Below are 13,814 nucleotides of genomic sequence, written 5' to 3'. Positions count from 1 at the left end.
GGATGGGACACGAAAACCAGTATCTTAAAAGTAGTCTTATGGTTCTATTGGCTTCTGTCTCTAGTTGTGGTGGTGGTGGTGGTGGTTGGTGGTGGTTACATCGTTTTGATTGATTCGATTGATAAATACACAGCAAAATAGAGAGAACCCAGTCCGATCGCTGCGCGACTGGCCGTCGTCCTACCCACTAACTAACTACCATCTCCTTCTATAGTTATTTAATTTTAAATTCGCCTAAATTTGTAGCAAAATTGTCCTACATCACCGCTTAGAGCTTCCTCAAATTCCTGTGTGTCAGTAGTGCGCAGCTTCTTTCCAACAACAACTTAGATCTGTATTTTCTTTTCGTCGCCAACCAACGCGGAAGAAGCGGTGTTGTACACCCGTTTTCTTTTTAATTTGTTTGTCTCGAAGTTTTCTTCTATTTTTTTTCTTCATTTAACTACAATAATATCTCAGTCTTCTGTTTGTCCTATGGTTAGTGTTATGGAAGATTTTTGGTCGATGTCTGCGAATGGGTCTTGAGTGTGTGTGTGTTTGTGTGTGTTTGAAAAAGGGAGAGACAAAAAGACAAAAGAGAAAACACCAGAATGGAGAAAAAAGAGAACAGATGAAAACAGCTGTTCATCGCTGGTAGTCGTTATCGGTAAATCACAGAATAGCAGTCGATAATTTGGGCTGATGGGGTTAGTATGGTTTATCAAAAGACAAAATTCAACGCAGAAGAGTCGTACCAACCAAAGCAAACAAAACAAGCAGAGTTAATTCTGACGTGGACCGTGTTTCGGAAATTTCAGAACAGTTGAGGAATCAAATTATTAAAAATAAAAAAATAAAACGGAACAAATTCGGGTGACGTACATACAATGATCAAAAGCAAAGCGCAACACAAAAGCTGACTACAATCGGAACAAACGTCGAAACGATTCTCGGCGGTTTGATTCCGATTTCACAGATGTATGTTTTAGTTTAATCACACCAATGGTAAATGATTTAAACAATAGAAACACAAACACATTTTTTGCGGAGGATGTGTGTGTGTGTGTATGTGTGTAGGAATAATCCCGAATTAGGGTCCCCAAAGCGGATGCTCATGTAGAGGTATGTAGGTGGCTGTAGTTCTTGAGCCGAAAATGCGAACACTCACCTGTGGAGCCTGCGTGTCCAGGGTGTGCTTCGACATCACGATGGTGGTGGTCTTCTGGAGGGTTTCTGCCGTCGGGGGCTCCGTTGGTGACTTGGGTGGACCATTCTCCATGAAATTGCCACCCAGTGCGAGGGATTCTGCCGCCCGGACAATGTCCAAGACCTGTTGGAAGAGAATATCATGAGATAAGTATCGCTCTCGCGCTCGCGTTTCGAATGGGTTACCTTTTCCGGGGTGCTCTTTGCCCGTGCACTAACCAGAGCTTGGGAATCCGCATTCGGAGCCGCAACCCTACTCAACGTTTGAGGGCTAACCGTCGCTACCGTCGTCGTGGGAGGTTGCGTTGGGGGTTGTGCTTGCTGCGGAATAGCTACAGGCGCCACATCCGCCGCAAACGTGTCCCTCTGGTCCGGTACCCTATCTACACTAACCTTACGCAGGGGTTCGGCAGCAATGATTGAATCGTCCCTATCTAAGCTCGATACGCTCTGACTCAACTCGGAGCCAGTTTCTGAAGCTCGAGATCCTACATTCCAACGGAAAGAAGATACTGACTGTTCAAGAGTTCCACACGTGATGGCTCATTCTACAAACTCACCTATCCTAGTGCTATGACCGTTATTGCTTATTCCAGTACCCATACCACCGGTACCACCGATTGTCTGGTTCTGTAAATCACCCTTCTCGTAGCCCTTACAGACAACCAAGTGCAGCGCGTGACCGGAGGCACGGAGCGAATTCACCGCCTCCTGATGGGTGGCTCCGAGCAGCGAGATACCGTTGACCTCCAAGATCCGCTGGCCGACCCGTAACCGGCCGTCCCGCTTCGCCGCTCCGGAGCTGTTGATTTTCGATATGAACACACCCTCGTCGGCCTGATCCACCGGATTACCCCGCTGCCCATTCAGACCGCCCTTGATATGCATGCCGAGCCGTTCGCCTTCCTGCTTGACGATTTCCACCTCCTGTTGGATATAAAGACAATTGTTAGTGCACTGTGTGAATTGCTTGTATGTGCTAAGCTGTTGTGGTGCACTACGGTTCCATTGGATAGGGACGACATCCATACAAATCAAAGATGAAATCAAAAGTTGGGGAATGGGTTTTACTCTAAACAACAAAATGGGGAAAACAATTTATCTGTCACTGCATGGCAGCCCGGAATGTGAATGAATGAGAAAGAAAAATTCCACGACGGCAATGAAAACAAGTGCTTCATGTGTTGATTGTTTGAACCCAATAAAAAAAATGAAAATCCACACGCATGACTTCGCTATATTTGCACAACAGTGATCTAATGGGAAATAGAACAAAACTCAGGAAATTACAAAATCTACGCGGAATTTAGGGTAATCGACAGGTCACATTTAAAGAGAACGAGGGGAAACCACTATTACATACCTCTGTTTGCAAGCTAACAATTTCGAAATGCTGACGGATGTGCAGATGATAAGTTGGATGTTTGTTTTGAAATTTTGAATGGCATTTTTGTTTTGTTTTGGTTTAATTGAAACGGTGAATGAGAGAAACAAAGGAACAAAGCAGTAATATCCGTTAGAGAGCGAGAGCGAGCAAGTCTAAACTAGCATTTGGTTCCTAAGCAAAAATGTGTGTTGTGTGAAAGTGTGTTGTGGACGGCGGTGAGAATCCCTTCTAACAAGAAACTAGTTTTGTTTAGTGTGATTAGATAGTGTACAACTGCTAGCGTTTCTATAGCTAGGTTTGAGGAAAGCTAAGAAATTCGCACGCAAAACAACGTGCGCTGTTGATGCTGCTGCTGTTGCTGCTGCGAGCCGGTAAATATGTGCTGTTCAGAATGCCTATCCTTGAGGGGCAGTAGTTCTTACCTGGAACCCGGCGGGCAGCGGATCGTGCTGAACCGTCAGTTTGATCTCGTCGCACGGCCTCAGCAGTTCCATGACCGCTTCCTGATGCGTTGCACTCGTAACGTCCGTACCGTTGACCTTGAGGATACGGTCACCCATCCGCAGCTTACCGGACAAGGCCGCAATGCCACCGGGAACGATCTGCGATGACAATGAGACTTATTAGAATGCACGCATTGTAACAGTAATTAGAGGACTTACATGTGAGATAAAGATACCGGGCTCGTGGGCCCCGAATGGCGTGCACGAATGATCCGTACCGCCGATGATGCTGAAACCGAGGGAACCCTGATCCTTGGGAAGGACTACCTCCTGGAGTAACGCAAAACAGACCAAAGTTTCGATTAGAAGCGGAGGAGAATGGTTGACGACAGACGAAAGAAAAAAAAAAAGACAAGAAGAAGCTTCAGTAAATTGGGATGATTGAATACGATATGAACTAATTACTATTACACGTGTAACAACGAAAGCTCTACCAGTAATGTTGAAACTCGACACAAACTGTATATGTACACAGGTAGGTATAACAGGTCGCATCAGCTATAAAGCAATTGTATGTACTTCAATGGAATGTCATTGCCAATTAGATTGCTCTCTAGCTCAGTTGTGGCTATTGAGTGTGTGTGTGTGTTTGTAGATGGATGTAAAACAAATGATAAATGCATTAATAACAACTTCGTTTTGCCCAAACACAGGGTAGATTCTGAATCTAGATGTACACGAAAAGCCAATCAGAACGAAACGAATAGCAGATGAAAGGCTTGGTTTGATGTGTAGGCGACTACGAGGGGGTGTTCATAAACAGAAATTTAATTAATATGTGATGGCTTACGGAAAACGATCATGAAAGGTAATAAGGGGAAATGGGAATTAGATGTTGGGCAACTTTTTCGGTTAGCCACACGTTTTTTGGATGGGAAAAGTTTTTCTAAGAATATTAGATGTGGATTGTTGGATGTGTAATTTACGCAGTGATTGTGTATGGAGAGTTATCACATTCTTCATTTCAACAGTACGTAACGCAAATGAAGTTCACTAGATAAGAATATTTGTAAATTGTCCTTAGATATTATACGCAACCCGATCAGACGGCATTTAATCAAATAGGATAGGGCTCTTTGGAAAGTTTTGATACATACGATACTTAATTAGTTTAGCATGCTTGTTTTTCTAAGCTCTAAAAAATCTTCACGTCCGATTTACGTAACTGATATGTATTTAGAAAAAAACTCAAAGATATCAAAGTTCCCAGCAGCTTGATGGAAATATTGGACGGTTATTTGATTATTTTACGTTAATTTATTGAACAGCCGTATCTTAACGAAATGCCAATGGAATTTTGAGTTTTCTGATGTTTTGCAAGGTAAGTTTGGGGAACTTTAACTATCAAACTTTTTTTTATGGGGTGGATCTCTCGGGTCATTGTAGAAATGTACCCATGAAGTAAGATCCTAGTGTGAAATCGGAATCAATAGTTAAAAAAGGATCCGACATCAACCGTATGAGCTTCATCTCTTACAAAGTCGGATTGGCTCCCAAACTACGCGAAGTTGCTCTTACATCGGAGACAATGTCGAAAGGAATTTTGTTCCGTGAATTTGAAGATGATTCAAAAATATGTGGCTGGTGAACGGCTGGACAATGCGTACCATTGATACTTCGCCTATTTGCAGGTATAAAATAGACCCCAGTAGCGGTCCTTAGCCTCTTGTCCAGTAACTCCTATCCCTACCTCCCCGCGGTGCCGGCTGGGGTACGAGTAACCATAGGGAAGATCGGGTAACCAACCCCGGTGGGACCTTGGTCGTATGCTGACAGGGAAGGGGGGAACTCCTCTCTCCGGAGAGTGCAGTCTTCGAGTGTCTGTTCACCATGGAGGTGCGGCTCAAAACGGCGTCTAATCTCCATGTTAGGAAGCGGCTGATCAACCAGCGTGGGACTCTAAACAGTGCTGTGCACGATGATCCCCCGGCGAGACAATAAGGATTGGTGCAGGCCCTACAAGCCAGCCGTAAAAAAACAAAAGTACAGAAAGCAAGCAATGGAAATACGGACCGGAACAATCGGCATAGATCCAAGCAACGGAAACGGACTAACGATTTGAAACTCGGAACATGGAACTGCAAGTCTCTCAATTTGTTGGGAAGTACCCGCATTCTTTCCGATTTATTGCAAGTTCGACATCGTAGCGCTGCAGGAGGTTTGCTGTAAGGGATCGTCGGTACATACGTATAGGGATGGTTATACCATCTACCAGATCTGCGGCAATACACATGAGCTGGGTACAGCTTTCATCGTAATGGGCGAAATGCAGAAGCGCGTGATTGGGTGGTGACCAATCGATAGCAGAATGTGCAAGTTGAGGATCAAAGGCCGTTTCTTCAATGTCCGCATAATCAACGTGCACAGCCCTCACTTAGCAAGTGACGATGACGATAAATACGCTTTTTACGCGCAGCTGGAACGGGAATACGACAGCTGCCCAAAGCCATGTCTTTCGATTCTGGTTCGTCGTGGCCCATTTGTGCAAATAGTGACGTTTTCGAAACCGTGAAGAAAAGAAGATTGGAAACAGCCAGTGTTGTGGTGGTGGCTGACGGCCGCAAGTGTCCGATGGAAGGCGAAGGAACGTGCCGGATCTCTTGCCTCGTTGAGGGCCAACGTACAAAGCAAGGGTTTGCTGACTCAGGTGCTTGTCGGTGGCTTGTATTTACTGCACCACAACCCGTTGTGCATGCATGAATGGCACCGAAGACTGGGAAACCGTGACCCATAGGCCATACTGGAAATGGAGAGAAGTGGATTAGCGAACGGTATCCGTATCCAACCTTGTGGTATCCGTGCGGTCTGTGAGTGCTGCTTGAAGGGGAAGATGGCGAGGCTTCCGTTTCCCAAACAGGCAGTGCAAAAGTCGACCGCAGTGCTTGATATCATCCACAGCTATGAATACTCCAACGCCGGGAGGGTGCCGTTATTTCGTATCATTTATAGATGATTTCAGTCGCTACAGCTGGATCTTTTTCCTTCGCAAAAAGTCTGAGACGGAAGATTGCTTCAAACGAAGCGTGTGGATTGCCAAAACGCAGTTCGGAAGGCCACCGAAGGTGCTTCGCTCGGATTAAGGAGTTCTGTGCACAAGAGGGAATACTCCAGCAGTTCACTACGGCGTATAATACACCACAGCAGAACGGTGTATCGGAGCGCAAAAATTGGGCGCTTGTTGACATGGGCAGATGCATGCTGCTCGATGCCAACATGGGCTACAAATATTGGGCGGAAGCTGTTAATACTGCCAACTATTTGCAGAACATGCTTCCGACAAGGGTCAGAGATAAAACTCCTTTCGAGACCGTTTTCAGGAAGAAGCCAGATTTGGAGGATCTTCACGTGGTCGGTTCGCAGGCGTGTGTTCTAGTTCCTTCGGAAAAATGCACCAAGCTGGAACCAAAGGCCGTACGGATGACATTCATCGGGTACTCTTCGCAGCATAAGGGGTACCGAATGATTGATTTGAAAACAGACAAGGTCGTCATTAGCAGGGATGTAAGATTTCTGAAGTAGGAGCAGTTGGAGATTTTCCGTCCGACAAAGCAGGCTTCGGAGGAATCAGGTAGTGTCGTTGAGTTCCCACTAACGGTGCAGAATGAAGTTGGCCCTGAAATTGATGATGAAAATGGAAGTGTATTGGGTGAGTATGAAGATGCAGATGAAGAAGATTTCGAAGGATTTGAAGCAAGTACATTTTACCGCGGAGACGAGGAACAGAAGGAGCTGCCGGACGGCGAAATGCGTCGGTCGCGGCATAGTAACTTTGACCTGGAATCGCTTCGGAAAAATCAAACCTGGGAGGAAACCGATGCACCACCTGGAAGGAAAATCGTAGGATGCCGCTGGATGTTCAAACGCAAGTATGACGAGGACGGGAACGTGATTCGTTATAAAGCACGTCTCGTTGCCCAAGTCTACGGTACGGATTTCGATGAAATATTTGCTCCCGTTGCGCAGCAGGTAACCATTCGAACACTACTTACTATCGCAGCTAGAAGAGGTATGTGAAACATATAGATGTCAAGACCGCGTATCTCAACGGTGATCTAGACGAGCAGATCTATATGCGAGTGCCTCCTGGAGTGAAATCTACGAGGAGTAATACAGTTTGCTTGTTGAAGAAGAGCATATACGGCCTTCGACAATCGGCAAGGATGTGGAACCAGAAAATCAATAGTATTCTACGACAAATGGGATTCAAGCCGTCTGATGCAGACCCCTGTCTGTATGTGCGTCATCGAGGTCAGAAATCGACATTCATATTGCTCTATGTCGATGACATGTTGGTCGCAAGTTCAAGTCAGCAGGAGTACGATGATTTTCAGGCGCTTGGGAGCCGAATTCGACCTAACCCAACTAGGAGATGTACAACAGTTCGTTGGAATACAGGTAGCGGAGAAGAACGATCAGTATTGCCTCAGTCAGAAGGCGTACATTCGGAAATTGGCGGATCGTTTCGGTATGCAGGATGCTAAGCTGTCCAAGATCCCGATGGACACAGGTTACATGCAGCAAAATGAGGAGAGCGGTAGACTACCAACGAATGACAAATTTCAAAGTTTCATTGGGGGTTTGCTTTACTTAGCTGTACATACACGACCAGACATTGCTATTAGCACGTCTATTCTGGGAAGGAAGGTGAGCCAACCCACCGCTGGCCATTGGGTAGAGGCAAAACGTGTGCTTCGTTACTTGGTAGGTACTTGTGATTTGAAACTGTACGTTGGCGGAGAAGGAGATCTTGAAGGCTATGCGGATGCTGATTGGGCCGGAAACATTACCGACCGAAAGTCCAACTTTGGTTATATGTTTCGACTTGCTAACGGAACAATATCTTGGACTGCAAAGAAACAAGCTTGTGTGGCGCTTTCGTCTACAGAAGCGGAATACATATCGCTATCCGAGAGTTGTCAAGAGTTGCAGTGGGCTACAAAATGAGTTGTTTGGGCTACAAAAACCTGGAAGGAGAGTGATTCCTAGCTCCGGTCCTGACAAATCCCTACCTCACGCCTGCACGAGTCATATGATTACAAACTACTACCAGCTGAAATATGGACTGGCGCGGTAACCATAGCACGGCGGTAGAGGAAATGCTTCGCCTCCGAGCGTCTGTCCACCACGGAGGTGCGATTCAAAAAGCGTCTGACTGGCAACCAGCGGCTGAATAAGAAATGCTCTTCCCCGGAAGCTACACCTAAGATGGCAGTCCCATCAGAGGATAGAAGACCTTATAAGGCCAACCACCTACAAGAAGGCCAACAAAAGACAAGAAGGAAGATGGTTATCAGTTAGGTAAGTTACCGTATACTACTGAATTAAGCAGAATTTTAAATGCATTCTGAAGAGAATTCCGTGAGAGTTCTGTCTAGAATACCAGGAAGAAATTGAAAGAAGAACTTCAAGTGAATTCTAAGGAGAATTCCAAGATATTTCTAAATAGAGTTTCAAGAGAATCATCAGGAGCATCCGATGGATGAGGATGTTTCCACAATAATTTTAAATAGTACTCCAACGGTATATCTAGGAGAATTCCAAGGGAAATTTTATAAGAGCTTTAAAGGATTTTTTTTGAGTATTTGAATGCAATGCCTACACTAAGAAAATTTCAAAGATTGTTTTTATGTGTCCCACACATGATTTTTTGCAATGTGATCAACAAATGATATCTATGTGTCGGACATAAAAGCCATGAGTGACATACTATTCATTTGACACATAAATTGTGTACTTCTGATTCTGTTGATGTGTGGTCACATTAAAATCATGTGGAATTTCACATGGAAATTCGTCAATAAAAATGTATGGAATTTTTTTAGTGTATGCGAATTTTAAGAAATCTCAAAAAGAAGAGATTTCCTGAGAATTCTGAAGAACATTTTAAGGAAGTCCTAAGCATTATTAAATTTAAAATTAATTGTGGTTCTAGAAATTATTCCATTGAAGTTTCACGGAATAATACAAGATGTTCTGGAGAATTCTGAGGAGAACTTCAAGGAAATTCTCTAGAACTATTAGAATTCGAGACAAACCGCAGAGTGAATTTTTAGAGCTTTCTGTAGGGAACTCCTTAAGTATTTTGAACACAATTATGAAGGGATGCCAGAGAGAGAGATAGTGAAATGCTTGAAAAGATCCCAGAGAAATCCTGGGAAAGGTTTTAAGATAATCCAGATATAGACAAACTTCCAAGATTCCACGCACAGAAAAAAAATTCAGATTCAGATTTTATGATTCTGGTAGGGTAAATGACGGCTTCGGCAATACATTATTATATTATCGTCAGAGGGGTAAACAACGTCCTTGAGAGCTCAATTTTGGCACGTGGATACATTGGTTTTTCAGAGCATCTATTGACCAGTGCTGTAGGACTTTGTTTACCCCCTGACGATAATAGGTTAAGAATACCTTAACCTATTATCGAAGTCGACATTTCCCCTACTAGAAAAAAAAAATTCAACGTTATGAACTCTATGAAAAAAATTTCTAAAACTCTATATAGATTGATATCCCCTAAAACATTTTGGCAAATTTATATTGCTGATTATTCATAAAATGTATAAGTTAACTAATAAGCAGACGCCTTGCAAAAAAAAAAGTTAATGAAGATTATGTGTCAAATGATATGTATAAATGGTCACACGTACTGTTTATGCATTCTTATAGCACTTACGTGGTTTGTCTTAAGAAATTTATAAGGATTATGTTTTAGCAAAAATGTATCGAAATGAATAAAATAATTAATTTTCGCTTCGTGATTCGAATTTTTGCGATCAGAGATATTAAACAAATTCTGCTTCTCAAGAGCAGTTATCGTCGTCGTAGGTGAGGTCGTCGCCGATATTGAAGCTAAGTAACAAAACATTGATCGGAAACATGTTCGTAATTGTTTTGTAATATAAGGAGCTCGGTGACCTAGTGGCAACCGATTTTGCTTACTGAACAGAATACCGTGGGTTCAAACCCAAGCTCCTTCGCGCTATGGAATCGTTAGAACATCAATTCAGCATATCGTTTACCAAAACGAATCCTGCTGCAATCCCAACCCTTTTATCCAACATCCAACAGTGATTTATCGTTGAAGTGCAGAGGTGCTTTTGGCTTTCATTAAAGCGAGTATTACGTCAACATATTTCTACCCATTCCTTTCTTGACCAGCATTCGGACGTGGCCGATGCTGGTATTGCCTAGTTTTAGATCACCAGTATTTACACATTGATTGCTAAAGGGTGATACGGTCAAAATTTGGTCAAGGGAAAACGCGTGTAAATCGGTGAAATCGTTTATTTAAAAAATCAAATTAAATTTCTTTTTCAAGTTCAATTATTATAAAATTCAGGAAAAATATTCAGTTAGGCTTCCGCTTTTCCAAATCCGAATTGCCTGGCCTTACGCTTGACCCCTGCCATCAGATTTTGTACAGCCACCTTGTCTACCTTCTTCGCCGCAGAAAGCCAGTTTGCCTTGAACTGCTGCTCGCCCTTAGCAGTTTTTTTGGTCTTCTTTAGGTTCCGCTTGACAATAGCCCAGTATTTCTCAATTGGGCGGAGCTCTGGCGTGTTGGGAGGGTTCTTGTCCTTGGGAACCACCTGCACGTTGTTGGCGGCGTACCACTCCATGGCCTTTTTACCGTAATGGCAAGATGCCAAATCCGGCCAAAACAGTACGGAACAACCGTGTTTCTTCAGGAAAGGCAGCAGACGTTCAAACACTCTTTCACGTAAATTTCTTGGTTGACAGTCCCGGAAGCTATGAAAATGCTGCTTTTCAAGCCACAGGTACAGATGGCTTGCCAAACCAGATATTTCTTTGCGAACTTTGACAGTTTCATGTGCTTGAAAACATCTGCTACCTTTCCCCTTCCTTTTGCCGTATAAAACTCCTGTCCCGGAAGCTTCTTGTAGTCGGCTTTGACGCAGGTTTCGTCGTCCATTACCACGCAGTCAAACTTCGTCAGCATCGTCGTGTACAGCCTCCGGGATCGCGCTTTGGCCGTCGTATTTTGTTTATCATCGAGATTTGGAGTCACTACCTTCTTGTAAGTCGATAGTCCGGCTCGTTTTTTGGCTCGATGCACGGTTGTAGACGATACACCCAGCTTATTTGCGGCATCTCGAAGAGAGAGGTTAGGGTTTCGCTTGAAACTACCGGCAACTCTCTTTGTCGTCTCAGCGGCTTCCGGTTTTCGATTTCCCCCCGATCCAGACTTCCTGGCTGTCGACAAACGTTCCCCAAACACTTTAATTACATTTGTAACGGTTGATTTGGCAACTTTTAGCGATTTTCCCAACTTTGCGTGCGAGTAGCTCGGATTTTCGCGATGCGCGAGCAAAATTTTGATACGCTGCTCTTCTTGCTTGGACGGCATTTTGACAACTGAAGAGTGAATTCCAAAATCAAAATAGGAGCAACATTCTACACACACACACCTTCAAAATGAGGGGTGTTCAGGTTTTTTAAATGCAAAATTGAAAGAAATACATCAAGTTGATATTGACCAAATTTTGACCGTATCACCCTTTAGTACCAAACAACGTCTATTGGTCTAATGGCTGCTGTGCTCTGTAACAATGAGTGGTATCCTTTACATACATCAATACATACAAAGTCACTCCCACTTACGATATTAATAATATTACTATAGTCACTTTTACACACCTAAGGTCATTCGCGACTTATCCGAGGATGAGACTTGAACTCGTGAACTTTGACGTGTGATGCATCGATGTTAATCACTACGTCAAGCCCGTCTCCCAAAGAGAATCATAACGTAATACCACAGATATCATATGAAGGGTACAGTGTCTTTTCAAGTATTGCCGATACAACGGGCAGCAGCAGTTATTTTTTCGGTGTGGATCAAGCGGTCGGACAGCCGGTAGAGACTACTGTCTCGAGTGTTTTATTCATTGCCTACAGCTCAGTCGGTCGGTGAAGTAAATTAAATTCGATGATGGCTGGAATTGAGGTCAAGAACGCCGTTTGTTTTGACATCGAAAATGAAAGTAAGCGTACCAATTAAGTCAAGGCGCTCAATGCCTATGCTGAGATGGAAGCACGTTATCGAATATCGGGGAAGAAAGCCCTATTCATCAAGTTTAAGTCGGAGGAGTCTGCGCTTTACGCATTAGAATGCATTAGAGCAGTTCCACGACAGACGAATCGGAAAAACTCGACCATCTCCGATTTGTATGAAACGTTGCGTAATTGTTTCTTACGGGCAATGATTCATATTTTTGCTAAAATTCGGCCATTTTGGATCTTGTAAAATTTTCAAAATCACGTCTTTGTATTTTTGTTTTTGTTTTTAATTGTAGCATGGAAACGGTACTTCTAATCGAATTGATGTCAGATACAAAATTGTAGCGAAAAATAATGTCTATCTGAAAAAAAAATATTACAAATTTCTGTTTGTAATTTCAAGTATTTAATATCTCAAAATTTCAAATTATTAAAAAAAAATACAAAGGACAGCTCTATGTTCGCAATGATAACGTGGGCTACGTGGTCTTATGTCATAAATGTTATTTCTTGACTGCAGCAGGAGCTTGTGTTTTGTGTAGGAATAGGAATTTTAGCGGGGTTCTCTCTGTTTATACTCTTTAGTATGATTATGATTGCCCTGAAAAGAACCTTTTGATATGAATTTTAGTTGGGCAGTTGGGGCAGCCTTGATAGGTAGATGCTTGGCGGGGAGCCTTTCGTTGTGTACTGGAGAACACCACCACTCACTACGCGGTGATTCAATAAACACCGTTCGACCGAGACCGGATGGAATTCAACTTTGAAATCTGTGTTAGGGACGCTTTTCGCAGGCAATCGGTGATAATTTTAATTATCATAGCAACAGTTGCACATTCGTGCAATTTTCAATAGATACCTATTTAAAAAAAAAATATAATAAAGTCTTCAGTTCAGCAGATGCATAGAAATATTTCCGATCGATTGGTGATAAAACTATTGAAATTGGTCCAGGGGCAGCTGAGTTATTAACGTTCAAAATCTTTCATAATTTCGTTACATTTTCCATTTTTGGTTTTCACAAAGTGTGCCCCCATATAGAAATCACAGACGTAGTCTTACGTCAAAAAAAAAACTCATGAAATAGTCAAACTTTTGCAATGTTTAAAATTATGAACAGTTGAAAAATGACAAACATCGGAGGGCAAGAACTTTTCGTACTTTTTTATTAACTTGTTGTTTAGACGTGTTTTCATGTAATTTATACTCAGGGAACAATGTTTTAGACAATTTGAATCATTTGCTGTGAGAAAATACACAAAAAGTTTACTTACAAGCAGTTCAGAAATTTAAACAACATTTTTCATTTTTTAAGTACCTATGATTTTGAATACGTGCGAGTGTATGATTTGCTACGGGTCCCGAATAATGCGTAGTGGTGGGGAAATTTGGAAAATTTAAGCGAGTCGTCGCGGACATGCACACCGGTGTACGCGGTGTGTATATGGATGTGAAAAAGGAGATTCCCTCATCACTCGATTTCCTCAATCGGAAAGGAAACATATGTTATGAGGTTTTTTATGCTACATGAAGGGGCAACTGGATGAATTCTTGCCCACAGGTGGAAGGCCCGAAAGCAAAAAAAAAAAAACAACAACCGAAGACAAAAACAAGACGTAGAACAACAATAACAACAACAACAGGACGAATAACAAAGTGGTAGCAATACGTACACGAATGTGGTGGCTGGAACTCGCATAAAGGCGAACCGTAGC

General features: G+C 42.9%; 1 protein-coding gene across 4 annotated transcripts in view; it reads right to left on the bottom strand.

Moving 5' to 3' along the window:
- scrib (scribble) overlaps positions 1–13,814 on the bottom strand; it is a 222,173-nt gene that overhangs the window by 57,295 nt on the left and 151,064 nt on the right. For all 4 annotated transcript variants that reach the window (XM_065221295.1, XM_065221296.1, XM_065221297.1 and 1 more), the window contains 5 exons: positions 3,235–3,345; positions 2,995–3,174; positions 1,746–2,112; positions 1,372–1,673; positions 1,148–1,309 (listed from right to left, as the gene is read on the bottom strand). In XM_065221295.1, the coding sequence (XP_065077367.1) occupies positions 1,148–1,309; positions 1,372–1,673; positions 1,746–2,112; positions 2,995–3,174; positions 3,235–3,345 (1,122 nt within the window). The remainder of the gene's footprint in view (positions 1–1,147; positions 1,310–1,371; positions 1,674–1,745; positions 2,113–2,994; positions 3,175–3,234; positions 3,346–13,814) is intronic.

This window comes from Ochlerotatus camptorhynchus, unplaced genomic scaffold, assembly GCF_037179485.1.
Source record: "Ochlerotatus camptorhynchus isolate MF236.1 unplaced genomic scaffold, CSIRO-AGI_Acam_v1.1 ptg000141l, whole genome shotgun sequence".
Taxonomy (NCBI): domain Eukaryota; kingdom Metazoa; phylum Arthropoda; class Insecta; order Diptera; family Culicidae; genus Ochlerotatus; species Ochlerotatus camptorhynchus.
Note: the sequence above shows the minus strand (reverse complement) of the source record. Positions and strands in the feature narration are given on the sequence as shown.